Genomic DNA, 21,596 nt, shown 5'->3' with positions numbered 1-21,596 from the left:
ATTCATACTCCTTAGCACAAATTAATAATAGAGTCCTAATAAGCTGTTACCATAATTGAAGCTTTTCTGTGGCAAAGGGGAGAAGCCACTCTAACCTTGTCCAACTGAAGGCCAAACAGACTTTTTATGTAAAATACTACGCGTCCCACCCACAGGTGCCCACACAACGGCAGGTGGTGAGTCGGATACACCTGAAAAGCCTTAAGGCATAATGAGTCAACTCACAGCCTCTGGGCGACAAGTGTAAATCAGACTATAAAAATGTCTGAATCGCAACTTCAGCGCTTTCCAACGCCTGCTTTTACGTCTGCGACGTGAAGTCCACAGGCGTAACAACTGTGGCACTACCAGGGTCACTCGGCCACTCACCACCTGGCTACACACGCTGGCCTTGAAAACACGTGATCAAGCGACGCAGGCAAAGCGGCACAGGAAGCCTCCACCCGACTTTCTTCCAAATGGCAAAGGCTTCGGAGAAAACCAGGCAAGCGCGGCGTGCACGCAGCCACCCCCAAATAACCAACCGGGGTCCCGACATCCCAACGGTCCCTTCATCTTTCATCATTCCGGAATGTCACCCAAAGACAGGTAGGTCGGCCACGGGCCCTCCACCCCACAGCCAGGGCTGGCCACCTCGCTCCCGGGCCCCGGCCTGCCCCAGGGCCCCCACGGCCCGGATTCGCGAGTCCCACGGTGTAGACGCCTTGACAGCTGTTAAGTTTCTGGAACACGTGACTCTGGGGACCGATCTCGCAGCCAACAGACTAAACACCACACTTGACACAATTCCCCCGAGCCCCGCCACACCTGGGTCCAAACAGCCCCAAGCAGGGAGCGACGTGCCAACCCCGAGGACGCTCGTCCAGTCGCCGGAGGACGGGGAGCGAGTCCCGCCCGGCGGGCGGCGCTTACCCATTTGTCCAGAGGGACCTGGGCGAGGGAGCCGGTGCCCTGGTAGAGGTCCAGGCTGAGCTGCTCCAGGCTCAGCTTCTCCTGCAGGAAGTGGCCCAGGTACCTCTGCAGGAGGTACCGACAGGCCCTCTTCTTGATGGACTCCGAAAACGGCCACGGCATGGTGAGGGCTGGCAGCTGGCCGCGGGGGCTGCGTGCGGCGGCTCCGGCCTCGCGCCCAGGCTCAGGCTCCGAGGCCGGCGGCACCAGGCCGGCGGGCGGGTCTAAGCGCTGGACGGCTCCTGCATGCCCGCTCGGCGCCACCGTCCCTCAGGGCGACCCCATCACCCGCGCCGCACCGCTCGCGCTAGGCCCGGCGGGGACCAGGCGCTGAGGAGTGCCGGTCGCTCCAGGCCCGGCGGCTTTCCGGGTCACCGTCGGCCCACAGAGCGGGTGCAAGACAGCGCGAGGCAGGAGGCAAGGGCTGAGGTAGACACCTCCACCGCCGCCGCACGACGAATTTGTTGTCATCTACGAGGCGCGCTCCCGGCCCCGGGGCGCTCCCAGCGCGTTCGCGAGACGCAGCCTCCTCGCGCGCGGCCTGGCGCAAGCGGAAGTGACGCCACACTGGCGGCCGGGTAGGCGGGAAGGAGAGCCCAGGCCGAGCACTTCCGGCGGTTCGGGGGCGGGGCCAGGGCGGTGCGGGGGCGGGGGCGGGGCTGGCGCCGCGGGTCGGCTCCAGACGCCCTCGCCGGGAGGAAGAGAAGGACGGGGCGAGCACAGGTGAGCAGTCGCGCTGCCGGGCTGCGGTCTGCGGGCGGGTTGCCGCCGGCAGGGCTGGGGGCAGGGCGGGGCCCTGCGTACCCCCTCGAGGCCCTCGGCCGGGTGGTGAGGGGCGACGGACAGCGGGCCCGGTGTTCGCGTTGAGTGGAGTCTGGGGGCGGGTCCGGCCTGGGCTGGCCGGGTCGCTCAGATCCTGGGCCCCTGGGAACCGCTGCTCCCGGCGCCGCCCCTTCCACTGCAAGAACGGGTGACCGTCGGCATCCCGCCCGCCGCAGGAATCCCGACCGGTGTCATTGTCAGCAAGTTATGGGTCCGGTGCCTCCTGCGGGCATTGTTTTCGAAGCTTCCTCTGGGTTACTCTTGTTCTAGTGGCTTGCAGTTTGCAAAGCGCCTGTCGTACACTCTTAGTCCACCCTGGGGGTGCTATACCGACGACCAGGAAACTTGGGCTTTCGAGGCATCTGTGGCAAAACTGTTTTCTCGGATAAATGCCGAAGGCTCCCGACCCCTCGGGGACCTGGGTGAAGAATTCGTGCTGTCCTGAGCATCTGCGCAATCGTGCTTCTGCCCTCTAGGAGGCTACTCCTGCAGAGGCGGAGCCGGTTCAAGTTAGTCAACCCGGTGCCGGTGGCCCGGAAGTCAGCTGTCCTGGATTAGAATTCTGACACTGACACTCAGTGGCGGAACCACCTTGCACCGGCCACTGCCCTCTCTGAGCCTACCTTGACTCTTTGCCAAGTGCGAGAGTATTAATATCTTACCTCCAAGGATTGCTAGGAAGAGTAAATGATGTTAGTTGGGCACGAAGCGAAACAGAGTCCTGAAACATAAAGCTGGTTAATTAAGGATAGTGAATTAAGATGACCAGTTTAAGGAGTTAAATATTTACTGTCTTCGTAATTATTTCATGAATATTAACATAGACCGGAAATGTTGATGGATACAAAAAAAATCTGGTTGTCCTTTACATTTTAGAACCAGCGTGCTGCTCTCCAGTATATGTAGTGGCTTTGATAGTTGATGCCCCTCATTCTGTGTAGACGTATCTCAAGTATCCCCAATAACTTCAATTCCCAAGCTATTCCTTCATTTAAAAATATTTGTTAAGGGCTTGGGTTGTGGCTCAGTGGTGGAGCATTTGCCTAGCACATGTGAGGCACTGGGTTTAATCCTTAGCACCATGTTAAAAAATAAACAAAGTTATTTTGAAAATATATCTGTTAAGGGTCATTTAAATGAAATGACCTGGGCCCCCAAAAGTGTAAAGCAGAATCAGGCGTGCAGCTCAGTGGCAGAGCTGTGGTAAGCATGCGGGTGGCCCTGGGTTCATTCTCCTACACCAAAAAGAGAGTGAGTGACTGAATCAGACAGAACCTTCAAGGACCTTATGTTCTGAAGTAGAAGGGCCATTCGTGTATTTAGTGTTTATTAATTGCCTGCTGTATGTCAGGGACTGTTCTAAGCTCTGGGGCTACAGCAGTAAACAGATTGTTCCTACTTTCATGGAGCTTACATTTTACTGAAGAAAGGGGAAATGAACAAATCAATTGAATAATGTGTCATGTGTTAAATGCTATAGGGAAAAAAAAAATAAACGTAAAGGAATTTGATCTAGAAATGAGGGGAGGAATTCGCCTTTACAAAAACTAAAGAATGCTGTTGAGAAGGCCTCTCAAACTATTACTTTTTAGCAGACTTGGAGAAAGCTAGGAAGCAAGGCACATGGAGTTGGGAACAGGTCATACAGAGCCTTGCAGACAATTATTAGGATTTTTGCTCTGGGTAAAGCAGGTCTAACGAGAAAAGTGACATAATCTAGACTGTTTTTATAAGGTCATGCTAACTACTGTGTTGAAAATAGCCTGATATGGGGGTTGAAGGGTCTGGCATGAACACAGCAAGACCAGTTAGAAGGATGCTGCAGTAATCCATACTGCAATCCAAACAGGACATTGGGACAGAGAAGATAGTTAGAAGCAGCTGGATGTTCGTTTTCTCTCTCTCTCTCTCTCTCTCTCTCTCTCTCACACACACACTGTGTGGTGTGTGTGTGTAGATATTAAGACGTGTTTGTGAGTAATAATTATAACCCTTGCCATAAAAGGGGTATTAACAAAGTGGTGTGAACAGTCCAAGGTGGGGATCTCATCTGGCAGTGAAATAGGCCTTGGAAGGTTTGGACTGGAATTTTGACAAATGGATGAAACTTTTTTCAGTAACTGTTAATAAGTGGTTTCTTTTGCAATGTGGAATTACATTCAAGCTATCCATAGAATGCCTATAATTGCAACTATCAGACAGAAAAGGAAAGGAAAATTAAAACCAAAGATTTTTCAATAAACACTCGAAGTGTTAAGTGGGTTGTCTTATACATTTTATAGTTTCTAGGAGAAATTCAGCATAAATGTTAAATGTCCTTGTCATATGGTTAGCTCCAATAGAATATAAACTCTTCCCATGTCACAATGCTATTTTGTGTTTTATCAAAGAACTACTACCACAAAATGTTAATACCTAGGAATAATTGAGGAAGATGAAAATAATTACCCAACTAAATATTGTGAGATTTTCAGGAATTACATAAAGGGGTTTGAAGAGACAGGTTGGAAACCACATATATCACAGACTAAATAGGTCATCTCAAAATAATCATTCTTCAAAGAAATCCATGATAACAGGTGAAATAAAAGAAGCTAGTAAGATGTTATGGACCTTTTTAATACTCGCTCCTGAGGAACAGGAATCTGATGTCAAGACTACCATTTCCCAGGTCTCTTTGAAGAAGTTCTACAAAACAGCAGTAGCAGCTGTCACCCTATAATGTAAAGATTCAGACGCCTGGAGTTTCAAAGCCAGCACTTTATTCTCTAAAATTGGTTTAATATAATTAACAGATAATATTTCTTGAACTTAGCAAGTACACAGCACCATTCTATTTTTTTTTTTATTTTTTATTTTTTTTAGTTTTAGATGGACACAATATCTGAGGATCAAACCCAGTGCCTCACGCATGCCAGGCAAGCATGCTACCACTTGAGCCCCAGCGCCAGCCCCCACAGCACCATTCCAAGCCCTTTTTTTTTTTTTTTTTGGTGGTGCTGGGGATTGAACCCAGGGTCTTGTGCATACAAAGCAAGCACTCCACCAATTGCACTACATCTCCAGCCCCTCTAAGCCTCTAAGCACTTTCTATATATTTTCTCACTTAATTCTATCAATATCACTTTAAGGTAGATATTACTATTAGCTTCATATTAGAGAGGAGGGATGTATTACTGAGAGACTAAGACATCTTGCCCTGAGTCACAGATTAACTGCTAGAGCTGAGAGTCAGCCCCATCAGCCAGCTTGAGAGCATCAACCACATCATGCTGATCACTTCTAGTTAGCATTAGGAGGATTTTTCAGATTGTAGTATTGGAGAAAAAGTGATGGCAATTAAGATGCCACATCCCACTCCTCAGCTGACTGTTGTAATGTCAGCTGAAAAGTCAAACTTTGTTTCAAAGTGAGTATTTGTAACCTTTGTACTGCTCTTGAAATCTTTTGCCAGGCATTAGGTAACTGTCACTCTGCCCACTCTCTTGTCATTAAGGACAAAGCTCACCTCTACGATTTTTTTCCAGGTCTTTGATGCTTTGAATTTGTAGTGAAACAAAATTAAGACAAGTAAATTAAGTGGAGAATAAGGGATTTAGTAGTAATCAGTATCTTGCTAACCAATTTTGTGAATCCTCCAAAGACATAAAAACACTTATTTAGAACAGCCCCAAAATTATACCAACAGATGGAGAAAGAGCTGAACCCTAAATAATTTATGCGTGATGTTTTAAGGAATCATTTTTGGAAACTTTATAAAAACTAGGTGATGCAATCTACCAGAATGATTGAGAGCAATTATAATGAATTCCAATTTTTAAAGATTTTATTGGCAACAGAATACTGCCCAGACTCTGGTAGAGAACCAGTGTAGGGTTTAAATGGGAAGCAGTGAGGTTTTCTATTTTATCTCTTTATTGATTTGTTTTATATTGGTTAGAAAGTGCTTTATTTAAATATAGTGCCAAGTCATCCTTATTTCCTAGAGGATTATATAGTAATAAGAAACTAATTAATTTCTAGATTTTTTTTAAGCATTCAGTGTTTGAGTCTTTTTTTAGGACCAAGTTTACAATTTCTGGTTTTGAAGAAAAGTTTACAGAGGCACAGTGTTGCTGTTTATTTATAGTTTTAAAACTCCTCAAATCAGCACAAGGTGTTTCTCCACCCCAGAGCTCCCTCCACAATCAGATTCTCTTGGCTTAATTTGCACCTAGGTAATGTGTCTCTCTCATTGCTGAAAGGTGGATGCATAGTCATTTTACAGATCAGTGCATAAATGGAAAATAGCCATTTTTTACAAATGATTTGCAAATGATAGATTTAAAAATTTTAATTTGAAAAGTATATATGAGTTATTGAAAACAGATGTGAATGTTATGTTTCAGAAAATAAAAGCTAAATTAGGTGACTTTTCCTAAATTCTAAATGAAACCAATTATAACCAACTTTATTCCTCTTTACTTTCAGATTAATGTTTGAAATATTATAAGCTCAAACTTCATGTGAAATAGATGCTCCAAATTACTTCATCTTAATAATAGTCTAGTTTTTCTAAGAAACTATTTCAGATTCCAGATTCCATACCTGTACTTTCCAATATATCACAAATCTTATTTATTTTTCTTACTGCAAATATAATACATTTTCATTTTACCATAGAAAAACTACAAAGGTAAAAGGTTAAAACTACCAATAATTACCTTCTTTCTTTCCCCCCTCCCACCCAGATTGAGCCCAGGGGTGCTTTACCACTGAAATACATCCCCAATCCTTTTTATTTTTTATTTTGAGGCAGGGTTTCTCAAAGTTGCACAAGACCTCCCTAGGTTGCTAAGGCAGGCCTTCAACTTGTGATTCTTCTGCTTCAGCCTCCCAGGTAGCTGGGAATCAAGGCATAAGCCACCACACGGGGCTACCTTCACTTTGAACAAAAAACATCAGTGTAAGTGAAGTGGAAAGAGTCGCGAGAACTTAGAGAATGCCGAGCTCAGTGCCAACCTGCCACCCTCGTACAGCTCCTGCCTCTGCCTGTCAACTTCCTACTGTCAGACACATTTCCTATAGTGTACATAGCAAATGTACAACAGGAAATGTTGAAAGAAGTCCTTCTAGCTTTTAATTTCTTAGGATAGGGCAGTATTTCTCAGATTGTTTCACTCAAATATTCCTATCAGAGGGCAAAGGAAACCCCAGAGGTATAGGGATATAACCTAAAGAGGACATGGCTTGAGACTTCCAAACATTTTTGTTCTTTTTTTAATTCAAGTCAGTTTTACAACATTTTTCCATAATATTGATACTATAAGAGTGATATGCAGGGCTGGTGTTGTAGCCCGGTGGTAGAGAGCTTGCCTAGCATGTGTGAGGCACTGGGTTTGATCCTCAGCACCATATAAAAACAAACAAATAAAGGCATTCTGTCCATACACAACTACAAAAATCTTTTTTTAAAAAAAAGAGTGATATTTATTCTCTAAGAACATTACCATATATGTCCTGTGACTTTGTATAAAAAAAAAAAAAAAAAAAAAACCTTCTTCACAGAGCTGAGTACCACCACTTGAGAATTTTTCTGTGGCTTATTCATTCAAAAAGATCTTTATGCAGACACTGCGGGTGATAGTAGACATCATAGGCCCCCATCTTCATGAATATGTAGTAACAGACACAAAAACTGTTGGTAATGAGGTACAATAAGTACAGTAGTACCATGCAGAGGTGCTTTGTAGGGGATATGGTGATCTCTCTTACACTCGGACACAGAACCGTGAAAGATGTCCGAGTTGAATTTTGAAGGATTGTAGATCTTCAAAGTAGTGTCGAAATATATTTTATAAAGTTAAAAACAGGAATCTAGAGCTGGAGATGCACTTCAGTCGTAGAGTACTTGCAACATTCATTAATGAAGGAATCCACAAGATGGTAAGGTTGATTCAGAGTAGTATAGGCAAGACCAAAGTCAGTGAAAGAAAAACTGATGAAATAGGGTTGCAAAATTGACTGGTGGGATTTCTACTTCTAGCCAAGGTAGAGTAATAGGGACCCTCTCACCATAAACAACAAAATTTGGGCAAAAATACATGAAGCAGTATTTGGGGCATCAGCAATGGATAGTGATCTCTAAGAAGCAAGACATAAATGAGATGAGCCTGTGGTCCTAATTTATTGCCTGGAGAGATGTTAGACATGGCACTTGGGAGAAAAACTCAGGTGAAGTCTGGTGGTCTACCTAAATAGAGGACATGGAGCTAGGACAGAGGGTTAGAAAGCAGAGAGCTTCACAGAGCAAGGGCTGTGGAGATAACAGAGAGCCCCGCCTTGAGCCTATAGCTGAGTATTGATCAGCATATTGCTATGAGGACACCATCCAAAGGTGAGAAAAGAACTACCTGAAAGAACTAGAAAAAACAATTTTCTGAACTAAAGCGGGACCAGAGAGAGTTCCTGTTCCTCTTGCACAAAATTCACAAGGCATTTGGTAGAGTACTCAGAAAAAGGTTTTTTTAGAAAAAATAGATATTGTAGAAGAAAAAACTCGAAGATATAGCGGTAGACATCATTCAGTATGAAACCCACAAGAGGGGCTGGGGTTGTGGCTCCGTGGTAGAGCACTTGCCTAGAATGTGCAAGGCACTGGGTTCGATTCTCAGCATCATATATAAATAAATGAATAAAATAAAGATCCATCAATATCTAAAAAAATTTTTTTAAAAAGAAAGAAACACACAAGAGACTGAAAAACTGAACAAAGCTGTGAGGAATAGAGCACCCTCAGTCTAATACACAAAATTAGAGTCTCCAAGAAGAGAAGGACAGATAAAAAGTTTGAAATGATGGCTGCCAAATTTTTTCCAAATTAGTTGAAGACTATAAACCCAAGGATCTCAAAAAACCCAAGCCAAAGAAGCATGGAAAAAGTATACCAAGAAGTACAGTGATAACTGTGTTACCAGATTTCTCATGGGAAACTGCCAGCAACATGAGAGTTGAAAAACATCTTTAAAGATTTGAAAGACAATGAATGGACTGGGGATATAGCTCAGTTGGTAGAGTGCTTGCTTTGCATGTACAAGGCCCTGGATTCATCCTCAGCACCACACACACACACACACACACACAAAATAGATTTGAAAGACAACTGTCAATCTCAGATTCTATATGCAGCAAAATCTCTCTCAAAGATGAAAGGAAGATTTGTTCAGACACACCAAAGCTGAAAGAATTCATAAACAGCAAATGTACACTACAGGAAATGTTGAAGGAAGTCCTTCTAGCAAAAAGTACACAGATCATATATATAGATATAGGTAACACAAAGGAATAAGTAGCATCAGAAATAGTAACTGCGTGATTAAGAATAAAAGTTTATATGAAGTTTTTAACATATATTGAAGATATATTACAAAAATAGCAAATAATATGTAGTATACTCTTGTAAAGTTCTTATATACAAAATGGTATAGTATACTCTTGTAAGGTTCTTATACACAAAATGATATCTATTGCAGGCACATTGTGATAAATTAAAGAGGTATACTGTAAGCTAAAGCAACCACCAAAAACATACCACAGAAAATTATATTTAATAAGCCACCGAAAGATAGAATCCTAAAAGTGCCTAGTCCAAACATAAGCAGAAAGATAAAGAAAAGGAAGTAAAATACAGATGAAACAAAACAAATAGCAAGATAGTAAATTTAAACTCAATAATACTGGTATTTACGGTAACCATACTAATTGTAAATGGTTAAACAACCCCAATTATAATGTAAAGGTTGCCAAATAGGATTTAAAAAACTGGGCCAAACTATGTGCCGACAGTATACAGACTTCAAATAAAGACTGTTATTTCCATTCTCAAGACCTTAAAACAACTTCTTATTTCAAAATCAAATTCCTCCCATCTAGGTGTCAGCACCATGTTGAATAGCCATTCTTGCCCATCCATCATGCCCTTAACAGTCTCTTTGTATGTCATCTAGGCTAGTCTCCTTACAAATCTTGCCATATCCTACACAAAGCTGTGCTTATCCTCTGTTCCCCATGAACAGACTCTGAAGACCACTCTGCTGTCCATAACTGTATGTAGGCTCATTTCAGACCAATTTTGACATGTTCATGAGTTGAACCTCATCATAACTAACTGATATATCGTAGACCACGCAATATCAGGGCTCTTAAAACAGTAGATTTTTCTGTCCGTTTTATTTTATATGAGAATAGCATGAGCCCAATGAGATTATGTGGCCAAATTCCAAGTTCACACAAGTGTAATGGTAAAGGTCATAGTAGGTCCAAAAGCATATCATCGTTTTCTGTGATTATCAGCCATTCACAATAAAGTACATTTCTTTGGTTGTAATTATGATGTGTTTGGCTTGTAGCTGTAATATTTGTACAAATATTCCTCATTCTGTTTTATTTCCTAAATTAGACCATAAGCTACCAGTAGGCATCTTTAATTGCCCCTAGGCTTCACTCTTTCCTGTGGGCTCGATCCCTGACACACATGGTAAAATCAAACCTCAGTAAAACTACAATTTTAATATAAGAAGAAGGAAGAAAACATGTCTATATTTTCTTTTTACCTTCTCCAGCTTAATACACATTTGGCTTATTTGCATGTTTTCAGTGTTTTAACTGTGGTAGAATATGTACATAAGTACAAATAACTAGGTGTCTGCTCAGAGTGCTTTGACCCACTGCTGTATGGAATCAAAAATGAGGAAACTGCTTCTCTGATGCTCAGTGCTCTGCTGCTTCTCCAGCCACTGAAGCTTGGATATGGTCTAATAACCTCAAAGGTTCACATGCTAGAGCTTGGTCTACAGTGTGGTGAGGCTGAACGTTGTTAAACCTTGAAAAGGTGGGCCAGGCTGCAGCTCCCAGCCCCCCGCAGCCTCCACCCCAGGCGTGGCCCCTGCCTGGCCTTACTCCAGCAAGAGCAGGGCAAGTACACTCAGCTCTGTCCTTGGTGCCAAGCTGATGACAAGACTGTTCTAAAAGGCCTCCAGGACACTTTGATGTCCTGGAGCAGGGGATGATGGCATTGGTGCTCACCTGGCAGGACCATGGCTGTTTTGCAACAAACACCCATAACAGCGGCTTTGCCAACCTGACAGTTTATCCACATGGCTTTGTGTTGTGCTGCTGGTCCTTCAGAATCACTATAGTGATGCACATGGCAAAGAAGAAATTGTCAGGCTTTCAAACAAAGTAGAAGAAAGACAGAATTAAGTCTGACAGTGCTGGGAGGTCATCCCTTACCACCCACAGTTTGCTTAGGGGCTATCGACAGTTGGTCTGTGCTAGTGGGCAAAGGAAGCACTACAGGGTGAAGGGTTTACCTCATCAGAACATTAAAATTCTACACTTGAAACAGCTTGGAAATGTTTGCCTCCCCAGTGGGAGAGTGATTTGGCGCATACCTAGATGTCCTGGGCAGTGGCAAAGGGGGTTACACTAGCAAAGTGGTACTGATTCTACAAGCAGGCCTGGGGCATATTATATGAAATAGCCAAACTGAAACCAAAGCAACTAGCCGGGGAGCAGCTGCAGAGACCCGTCAAGACCCCCAACAAGAGCTCTGAGGACCTTAGTGCCCACTTGTCCCAGAGCTCATGACTTTCCCTCCCTACCCTCTCAGAAAGTCTGGGTGGTAGTAACTCAAGAAAGGATATTGATAAACAAGTCTATTTAGCCTGTTAGGAAAAATAAGTTGTAATCATAGTTTAAAATGTTTTTATTTGTATAATGCTTTAATACTAAAATATTTTAACCTATATCATGAAAATTTCTGAATATTACCAGGTGAAGTGGCACATACCTGTATTCTTAGTAACTTGGAAGGCTGAGACTGGAGGATAGCAAGTTCAAAGCCAGCCTGGGAAACTTAGCAAGACCCTGTCTCAAAATCAAAAAAGGAAAAAGGCTGGGGTTGTGACTCAGCGGTAGAGTGTTTGCCTCGCCCACACCTAGCTCAGCTTTCCATCCTCAGTACCACTGCAACAGCAAACCTTCTTTCTGAATGTTACACTTTCATTCAAAAGGCATTTTGGAGAAAGGCTTCTCAGAGTTGTCACAGTCTCAGAGAAGGTCTTTCTCTTTTCCAGCTTAGTGCTAATAATCACACAGCAACAATTTGGTGACCTACTTTACAGACCTGTGAGGATTTCTTCCATTCTAGCACCAGATTCTTCATCATTCCCCATCATTAAGGCCCTAATCACACTGAATTACACTCCTGCTAAAAGAAAACTTTGTAAACTGTCAGGCTTTCTCATGTATACATCTTTTGCAAATAATGAATATTATTTATTACATCTATAATTGAGGCACTCAGTCACTTAAGCAAAATAAAAACAACATTCATGATGTTCAGAGATTTATAGTAGGTAGGCAATTTCAAAATCTTCAAAACTAAATTTGCAAAATATAAAATGTGCTCCAGAGCTTATATATAAAACCAAGTATGATATTAAGCAACATATTGATTATATTAAGAAGGTTGAAATTTTTAGAAAATCAAATATTTTTATTTTCATATATATAGTAAATCAGATTTTAGTTACCTGACAGATTGTTTCAATAGTAATTGATCATTTTGTAATTGTGTTGTCAGCAATGAGTGGCTAGTTCTATAAAGTGGAATAGGAGACAAAGGATTCTTAAAAGTGTCGTTAGTTGAGATAGAACGGAGGAGTACAGGGCTGGGGTTGTGGCTCAGCGGCAGAGCATTTGCCTAGCATGTTCAAGGCCCTGGGTTCAATCCTCAACACCACATAAATAAGTAAATAAATAAATAAAGGTATTGTATCCAACTACAACTAAAAAATAAATATTTTTTTTAAAAAAAAAAAAAGAATGGAGGAGTACATTTTTTATCCATTTGCTTTTATTTTTTAACATAGCTTTACATAGTTTTCCACAAGTTGTCTTTAGCAAATAGTTTTGGCTTAAATAATGTGCAGATGACATGCAGCTATAGGAACTCTGCCTCCTTAAGCTTTTTGCTGATAACTCAGAGCAGTAGCTGCACAGCAGAATCACTCAGGAGCTCTGGAAAAACACCCATCTTCCAGAGGTTTGGGTTCCTGGCTGGAGCCAGGTCATCCGTTTTTATGCGCTCTCCCAGGCAGTTCTAGTGAGCTGCAGAGGCTGAGAAGTACCAACTTAAAACATTTTGGATATCATAGAAAGGGCACAAGTGAGTAACTTTAGAAAAAGAGATGGAATACACAATGTAATAGACAAATGGCATAAACCAGAATGTTCATACAGCGTTGTCAGGAAAAAAGGTTATTAAGGCTTCTGTTAGGAAATGAGATCATCACTCATGTAGGCTCTCCAGCACAGTAGAGGGGAGCACAGCGTGCACAGTAGACAGGAAGAGAATGCTGAGCAAGTGTGGATGGGCGAGAGGCACCTGCATTCAGCAGAGCAGTGCTTAATCCCTGTCAGAGAAATGAAAGCCTTAACTTTTAAAACCTGCCAGGTAAAAAGAAAGTTCAGGATCTTATTCTCTAAAACCTTTTTTACAGTCCTACACATTTTCACATATATCAACTTTTCTCATTCCTACATTTCAAAATTTAATAAAATTCACTGCCAGGAAAATCCTTTTTAACCCTAGTCACAGAAGAAACACTAGAACTGCATAACAGCCCAGCAGTAATATTGGATCAAGTTGGCCTGAGAAATGTCATTTTTTTTTTTTTTAATATTTGGACCAGTTCAAATAAGTAGTGAAGGGCTGAGGATGTGGCTCAAGCGGTAGTGCACTCGCCTGGCATGCGTGCGACCTGGGTTCGATCCTCAGCACCACATACAAAGATGTTATTTCTGCCGAAAACTAAAAAATAAATAAATATAAAAAAATAATAATAAGTAGTGAAAAGATGAGTTACTCGGAAACTCTTAGGATTATAGGCTGTCCATTTGTAAAATAAAGCTACAGAAAATACATCCCGGGCTAACTAAAGAGTTAAATATGAATATGAGAATTTAGAAGACTGCTAGAGATTTTGTAGATGTAATCATGGGGGTGGGGAAGGCCTTCTGACACAGTCCAACCCAGAAGTCTGAAAGGAACCAGTAGGAGGCAGAGTGTTGTCATGGATAAGGACTTGAACTGGACATCAGATGGCCTGGGTTCCACTGCATATCTGCCCTTTTGATCTTAGAACTAAAATACAATCTAAACAGTCAAAAAGTGTTTACTTAGGGAAATACATACTAAAACAATGAACTCTCATTCTTCGCCTCTCACGTTGGCAAAAATTAGAAAGGATTGGAAAGAGTATGTTGAAAAAGAGAACAGATGCCCCTGTTCTGTTGGTGGATATATAATCAGCACTGCCTCCTTGAAGCGTGAATTGCAATGTCTGTTGAGAGTTAAAATGAGCATGTCCTTTGACTCTGCAATTCCAGTTCTAAATCTCTCTCCTAATCACACATTTATAAGTGTGCATAGTCTTTTCACTGAACCATTATTCAGAAGAGCTCAAAACTAATATATGCTAATCAATATGGGAATTAATCTTTTAGGGATAAGTGGGGAAGAAAGACCCTTTTTTTAAAAAAAAAAACCTTTATTTTATTGATTTATATGTGGTGCTGAGGATTGAACCCAGGGCCCCGCATGTGCCAGGCAAGCGCTCTACCAATAAGCCACAACACCAGCCCCAAGACCCTTTTTTTGATCCATAGATATCTGTAATTTTACTGTAAAAAACTACTGGAAATGATTTTAGAATGTATTCTCCCTAAAAATTGTTAGCTACTTAGTGTTTCATGCCAAGCTATTTCAATCAACAATATTTTAAATGTCTTTCTGTTAAAAAAAAAAAAATCATATGTACTTTTTTGCAGAATGGAAACAGACTGCAATCCCATGGAGCTAAGCAGTATGTCGGGGTTCGAGGAAGGCTCAGAGCTTAATGGCTTTGAAGGAACTGACATGAAAGACATGAGGCTGGAAGCTGAAGCAGTTGTGAACGACGTTCTCTTTGCTGTGAACAACATGTTTGTCTCGAAAAGCCTACGCTGTGCAGATGACGTGGCCTATATCAATGTGGAAACAAAGGAAAGGAACAGATACTGCCTGGAGCTCACTGAAGCAGGACTCAGGGTAACTCGGTTTTCTTCGCACACTCACCCAAAAGTATATCTTTACCATTTTTTGATAAAAGTAGAGGGGAGTAAGGATGGGAGTGGTGTTCACTGTCAAAATTAGACATTCAGTAACTTCCAAAACTCTTAAAGAAAACCTTAAAAGTCTTTGATCATGAGAAATTTAATTTTTTGAAAAAGACAAAATTTTACTTGCAAGGTACTATGTCATTACCCCCACAGTAATTTATTTTTCATGGGGCTAAATGTGTCCACCAAAACTATTCATACTCTGCAGTGAATGAGTTTTGCAGTCTATATATTGAAAGGATCTTTGTGCGCTTCTTATAAATGTCTTTCCTATTAAAACAAAGTTTTTGACTCTTCTGTTTTCCAGCTCTTAGATCAAAATTGAATCAGAGAGAGCTGGGAGTGGTGTCACAAGTGTGTAATCCCAGCAACTAAGAAGGCTGAGGCAGGAAGATCACAAGTTCAAAACCAGCCTCAGCAACATAGCAAGGCCCTAAGCAACTTAGCTTGACCTTGTGTCCAAGTAAAAACTAAAAAGGGCTGAGGATGTGGCTCAGGGGTTAAACGCTTCTGAATTCTATTTCTGGTACCAAAAAATCAGAGAATGACATTGTACCTCCAGATTTCCACGAGTCTCCTATTGTTCCCTTATTATAAGAATCTGTTATAAAATCTTCCAGACAGATTGACCTTTCCACATCTTTAACCAGAATCATAAATTTAGAATAACAGAAAACATCAACTTACAGCAGCTGTACAACAGAAAAGATGGAGTACCACATACCAGTAATCCAAGCAACTCGGGAGGCTGAGACAGGAGGATGGCAAGTTTGAGGTCAACCGAGGTAACTTAGTGAAACACTGTCTTAAAATATAAAAGGGTTGGGGATGTTGGCATGGGGCTTGCCTAGCATGTATGAGGCCTTGGGTTTAATCCCCAGTTCTGGTTTCCTTCCGATGACTTATAGGTACTGTATGTTCCTTGAGAGGTGAAGCAAGGCCAGCATCTCCACTGCTCTCAGTTTCCTCATAACTGCCACATAGATAGCTGCTTTAGTAGTAGTACCTGCATTCACCTAAGGACCAAACCCAGGCCTTGAGCACACTAGGCAAGCGCTCTACCGCTGAGCTGCTTCCCCAGCCCTGCATCCACCAATTTTTATGCACCCCTTTCAAAATTTCATAATTTGCACTGAAAACTGTAGTGGATCTTAAGTACAAACAGGCTCAGGAATCAGAGGCAGGAGGATCAAGAGTTCAAAGCTAGCCTCAGCAAAAGCGAGATGCTAGGCAACTCAGTAAGACCCTGCCTCTAAATAAAAATACAAAATAGAGCTGGGAATGTGGCTCAGTGGCCAAGTGCCCCAGAGTTCAATCAATCCCCAGTACCCTCCACAAAATGTAAAGACAAATAGCCAAATCAGGTTTAGAGATAAATGCCCAGGGTAAATTCTGTCTTGGTTTTGGCTAATTCTAAAGTGGCTGTAGTAAGGTCAAAGGTGTTCTTTTTCCTCTGTGCTACTGGGGATTGAACCCAGGGCAGTCTACACCAAGCTACACCCCCAACCCTTTTCAGTTTAGCTTTTATTTTAAGACAGGGCCTTGCTAAACTGTCTAGATTGGCCTCAAACTTGCGATGATTCTGCCTCAGCCTCCCAAGTCTCTGGGATTACAAGCATGCACCACAGCACACAGCTAAGTAGAAGCAGTTCTCAGGGAGACTCAGAAATCGTAAATGTGAGTGATTTTGGTTGAGTTGGTCTACTGTGAACTCCTGCTTCTTTATCTATTACCTAAAAATTAAGAACTAAAATGAACTGTAAGCACTATTATATGACTAAATGATGCAGAAAGATCTGAATCAATCATAAGAATGGGCATGATGTCAGTCTGTTTTCAGATTTTTTTTTTTTTTGTCTAATAGTTATTGAGCAACTGTCCTGCGCCAGCGCTTAGAAATCAAATCAAAAAGATGTGACCCCTGACCTTTGGAAGGTCACAGTCTAGCAGGGATAAGAGAGAGGCAGACGAAGTGTCCCACACAGCAGAGAGTGACATAGAAATGTGGACCTGAAGAGGTGTGGTTCATCTTCCTCAGGTGTCTGCCTCTGGTTTTATTTTAACTATAAATTACTCAACTTCGGTTTCTAACATAAACTTCTATGGCTTAAATGTCTTCTCTGGCTTAACTATATGCAACAAAATATAGAGTTTATATGGGGGTTTTATAAGCTTTAATGAACAAAAACTTACTTTTATCTTTATGTGCTGGTGAAACATGATATATCTTATTTTCTTGTCAGAAAAGCTTAGCTATGTTTAAAGGTGAAAAAATCACATAGAATAACATTTCCATTTATCTCATAAATTTGTTCCCTGTCAGACCATCAGATAAGTAATGTATTAGGTGAAAGTGACCTTTCACATTACTAATTACTAAAGCCAAGTTGTTATTAAAACAAGTATTAAAATAAAAAACTGATAAAGCTAATTCATTATTTAAATTAAACCATCTATAGGAATAATTTTGGGATACTTTATTTAAAAAGTCTAACCTAAATAAATAATAATAAAATATGAACTGATATTATCTATTATAACACCTTAATGTAGTGGACCCTCAGTATATGTGGAATTAAATAGGTATAAAAAGCATATTTTGATATATGAAAATGAAATTTTTATGTATGTAACTTTTTAAATTCTTTCTCTATATTCCTTTTAGGAGCAGAAGTGGGTAAATCAAACCTTTTAAATATCAAAAAAAAAGAATTCCATAGGAAATATTTTTCTAGGGTTGTTTATATAAGTTCCTTAAATACTAAAGGTTGTATTAGAGAACAACCTGTTTAAACACTCAGTTTTCATTTCCTGAACCAAGGTGGAAAGGAATTATGTAATTCATGGGTATATTTCTCTTGTAGGTGGTAGGTTACGCTTTTGACCAGGTGGAGGATCACTTGCAGACTCCCTACCACGAAACCGTCTATTCTCTGCTGGACACACTCAGCCCTGCCTACCGGGAGGCGTTTGGAAATGCGCTGCTTCAGAGACTAGAAGCTTTGAAAAGGGACGGACAGTCTTGACTAAGTTGTTTCCTGTCAGATGGGGCTGCTTCTGGTACAGAATGTCCACATGAAACTTGAAGTTTTTGCACATGGTCATAATTGAAAATGCTTCTTCAGTTCTGTGTGTTTATCATTTGCTTCAGATTTAGGCTTTTGGCTTAGAACATCAGTGACCTAATCAGTTGTCTTAGTTTCTGATTCATTAAGGGAATTCTGAGGCCATTGCTATGACACCATCATAGGACATAAGATTTCTTCATATAATTTCTCTGCATCTCAGAACCTAATCAGTGTTTCATTCTCTTATTACAGGGCTTTGATGCTGCCAGCACTCTCTTTTACATATGAAATTCTAGATTTGCACAGTAATAATAGGAATTAGAATTACCTAACTTCAAACATGGATTCAGCCTGCTAAATCAGGGGTTTACTACTAGCTTGGACTGACTTTGTAGTGATTATTTTGCTACTGGCCTTATTGGAAACAAACTATTGACTAGTTTCCCCTGCACAAATTTTGAGATTCACTGCTTCACTTAATCTATTTATATTGCTAATATGGTTTGAAAAGATGAATGACTTATATGTTCTAGCTAGTATTAAATAAAAACAGGGACCGAAGTCGTGCTTGTGCTCCTTGTTTGCAGCAGCCAGCCAGCTAAGCAGAAGATGAACCGTTAGCAAATGAATGTAATAACTACTTGTTTCCAAGACATCTAAGCACATAAGCAAATATAGGAACAGGCTTCATTCCCAACAAAAAGCATCCTCAATGTGTGTGATTGAAAAGAAGATTCTGGTTTCCTAGAAGACAATATTTTGGCCTGTGTTAATTCTTATTCTGAATGTTTGTTTACATAATGTACAGTATATATTCAGAAAGTATTTTTGCTTCAACATTTACTTTCTATAACGTAGTGCTTTGGTATTCCCATGGCACCCCTCCTCCCCAGTAGATGGACAGTGTTCTATCTCAGTGCTAAATGTACAGTGTAATGTGAGTGCATTGTATGGGTTTGAAACCAAAGGATGAATGAAGCATTCAGAGACTTAATATTTGAAAAAGAGATACTCTGTATTTTATATTTTACTACAGGTACTAAAATTTATAAACTTAATAAAATGTCCATTGCTGCTGCATGTTTTCAAGTACATGTCGAACAATAAGGATTGAGGAATTTTTTTAATAGTCACCTGAAGCAGCTGCTGTAGAAATATTGAACTAAAATTCTGTTTCCAGACACACCTTCATGAATTTGTCATTTGCAGATTTTTTTTCTGGTCATTATTTGAAAAATAGGCATTTCTAGGTTCCAAAGATCACATGAGGGCTATGGGTGTATCTCAGTGCTAGAGCAGTACTTGCCTAGCATATGTGAGGTCCTGGGGTTCAATCCCCAGCACCAAAAAAGGAAGAAAAAGGATCACTGGACCAGAGCAAATTAAAGTTCAGTTTTCTGTCATTATCCCTGTCAGAGCTCACTGAAATGCGTGTGATGGATAACGTATGTTCACTCTCGACTTTATTTTCAGACGCTTAACTGGGCAGTGAAGTCTAACTTCAGGTTGAACTTTCTCATGCTTAATCTCAGGCTAAATGTAAATGATATTTGTAAAGTTTGAATAAAATTCTGTTTATCATTTTTTGAGTTAACTATGAAGAAAAGCAGTTGTGTTTAAAAATTGAAATTGTTCATTTTGTGATAAATGATTGATTCCAAAAGCTTCTGTTTCCATTTTTCAATTCTACATTGTTATATTCTACGTATGTACTTTTGATTTGAAGTGAGTTAAATGAGTTGCCTTTTTTAATTACCATGAAAGAGGAACACCAAGAGAGGATATTAGTAAAACTACACAGATCTACATGAGAACCTAGACATTAAAACCTTCATTTTGCTGGGTATGGTGGCACATGCTTATAATCCCACCCTCTCAGAAGGTAAAGGCAGGAGAATTACTTACAAGTTCAAATTCAGCCTGTGCAACAGAGCAAGACCCCATCTTAAAACAGGCACAATGGTATACACCTGTAATCCCAGGAATTTGGCAGGAGGATTACAAATTCAGGCCAGCCTCGGCAACTTAGACCCTGTCTCAAAAAATAAAAACAGCTGGGGATGTAGCTTAGCGATAAAGCAGTTCCATTTCCAGTACAAAACAAAACAGTTTAAAGGATTTAGGCAGACATGAAGTCTGTCGCTCCTAAAATAAAAAATGGGGGGGCGGGTAGCTTCTAGACAAATAATTCTTAACGAATGAATTTTTTAAAAAAAAGAAGAAAAAAGAAAGGGCAAGAAAATACACATCTCTCACTTGAAAACTATTTTAAAAAACAAAAAACCTGAAAGATATTCAACCAATTAAGAATATCAGAAAGGAAAATTTTAAATAATCCGACCATTTCACCTAATAATTTTGTGATTTTTAAATACTGGGACTTTGGGGCTCTATCCCATTCTCTTGGAGAATATGTGGATGAAATATTGGTAACAAAACTTGACAGATTTTAACTCTTGAACTGATTGTAGCAATCTGGTGTGGGGAAATGATCAACAAATGATGTTTGTTTAATGAAAAATTGGCAAGACTCTAAAGAGCAGTGTGTTATGCTACATCCTTTTGATGAAAAATACAGTGATTTAAAATTATGCAAGATGGCAGTAAGGGGAGATTACGTTGCACTAAAATATAGGAGCTTCATACTAAAATAATGTTCTGAAATGTTAATGGTCACCACTCTGTGGTAAGTTAGGTAATTCTCATTCTCTTTATACCTTTTCTCATTTTCTACATTAAGGGAGACACACAGGGTGGAGGTCAGTGCTTCAGCACATGTGCAGCATGCATGAGGCCCTGGGTTCAAATTCCAAAACCAAAAATAAAAAGGCAGCAGAGGCAGGCGTGCGACCGGCACAGGGTTTCTATGTGCTGTGGGGCAGTGTGATGGGGAAGAGTGGCACCTCATTTTCTGTAGTGACGCTCCTGCCTTTGCCTAGGTTCCAGAATCAGCTGTTACACTTCCCACACAGCTCATTAGCTAGTGCTGTACTGACTGTTGGCTTCTCCGTTTCGCTGCACTATTCTCTCTCCAGCATTCAGAAACAAAATGTCCTGGGCGCACCCTTGTAATCTCAGCCACCTGGGAGGTTGAGGCAATTAGATGGCAAGTTCAAGGCCAGCCTCAGTAACTTAGTGAGATCCTGTTTCCATAACAGAGCTGAAGATGTAGCTCAGTGGTAGAGTACTCGTGGGTAAGGCTCTGGGTACAATCCCCAACGTCATGAATGAATGAATGAATGGTACTGTCAGCCTGTTCCCTCTTAGATCCTAAGGTGTGCCACACTGACTTAAGAAATTTCTAAACACTTATTTTAGGAATGGCATAGCTGAGAGGAACCTGCTCAGCAGCCTAGCCTAGCCTACAGTTAGATCAAAACAAGTCTGACACAGAGCATGGTGGTGCACACCTGTAAATCTTAGCATCTCAGGAGGCTGAAGCAGGAGGATCTGAGTTCAAAACCAACCTTAGCAACTTAATAAGGGCCTAAGCAACTCAACGAGACCCTGTTTCAAAAAAATTTTAAAAGGGATTGGGATGTGACTCAGTGT

The 21,596-nt window shown here is 41.0% G+C and overlaps 2 protein-coding genes across 8 annotated transcripts in view; one reads left to right on the top strand and one right to left on the bottom strand.

Moving 5' to 3' along the window:
* Atg2b (autophagy related 2B) overlaps window positions 1-1,145 on the bottom strand; it is a 64,011-nt gene extending 62,866 nt beyond the window's left edge. For 2 of the 5 annotated variants that reach the window (XR_006850972.2, XM_046440522.2), the window contains exon 1: window positions 913-1,145. Coding sequence is in view for 4 of the 5 variants with exons in the window: in XM_046440522.2 (XP_046296478.1) it covers window positions 913-1,074 (162 nt within the window). In the remaining variant the exon portion in view is untranslated. The remainder of the gene's footprint in view (window positions 1-912) is intronic. The other 3 variants (XM_046440519.2, XM_046440521.2, XM_046440520.2) reach the window with 2 other exon arrangements.
* Gskip (GSK3B interacting protein) lies at window positions 432-19,707 on the top strand. Of its 3 annotated transcripts, none has more exons than XM_046440523.2 (3): window positions 432-588; window positions 14,647-14,938; window positions 17,841-19,707. In XM_046440523.2, the coding sequence occupies exons 1-3, from the start codon at window positions 572-574 to the stop codon at window positions 18,000-18,002; spliced, it is 471 nt and encodes a 156-aa protein (XP_046296479.1). In that variant the 5' UTR covers window positions 432-571; the 3' UTR covers window positions 18,003-19,707. The 3 variants fall into 3 exon arrangements, with proteins under 3 accessions (XP_046296479.1, XP_046296481.1, XP_046296480.1); XM_046440525.2 differs by having other exon boundaries at window positions 435-588; window positions 14,647-14,905; XM_046440524.2 differs by lacking the exon at window positions 432-588 and adding an exon at window positions 1,588-1,674.
* Window positions 19,708-21,596: the final 1,889 nt, after the last annotated feature.

This window comes from Marmota monax, unplaced genomic scaffold (genome assembly GCF_021218885.2).
Source record: "Marmota monax isolate L192 unplaced genomic scaffold, Marmota_monax_Labrador192_F-V1.1 WCK01_AAM20220418_F8-fsc00017, whole genome shotgun sequence".
Classification (NCBI taxonomy): domain Eukaryota; kingdom Metazoa; phylum Chordata; class Mammalia; order Rodentia; family Sciuridae; genus Marmota; species Marmota monax.
Note: the sequence above shows the minus strand (reverse complement) of the source record. Positions and strands in the feature narration are given on the sequence as shown.

What these genes read in the sequence shown, in the direction of transcription:
- Gskip (XM_046440523.2), top strand. An exon ending in CTTCGCACACTCACCCAAAA is followed by an intron (nt 14,939 to 17,840) that starts GTATATCTTTAC and finishes TTTCTCTTGTAG; the next exon opens with GTGGTAGGTTACGCTTTTGA.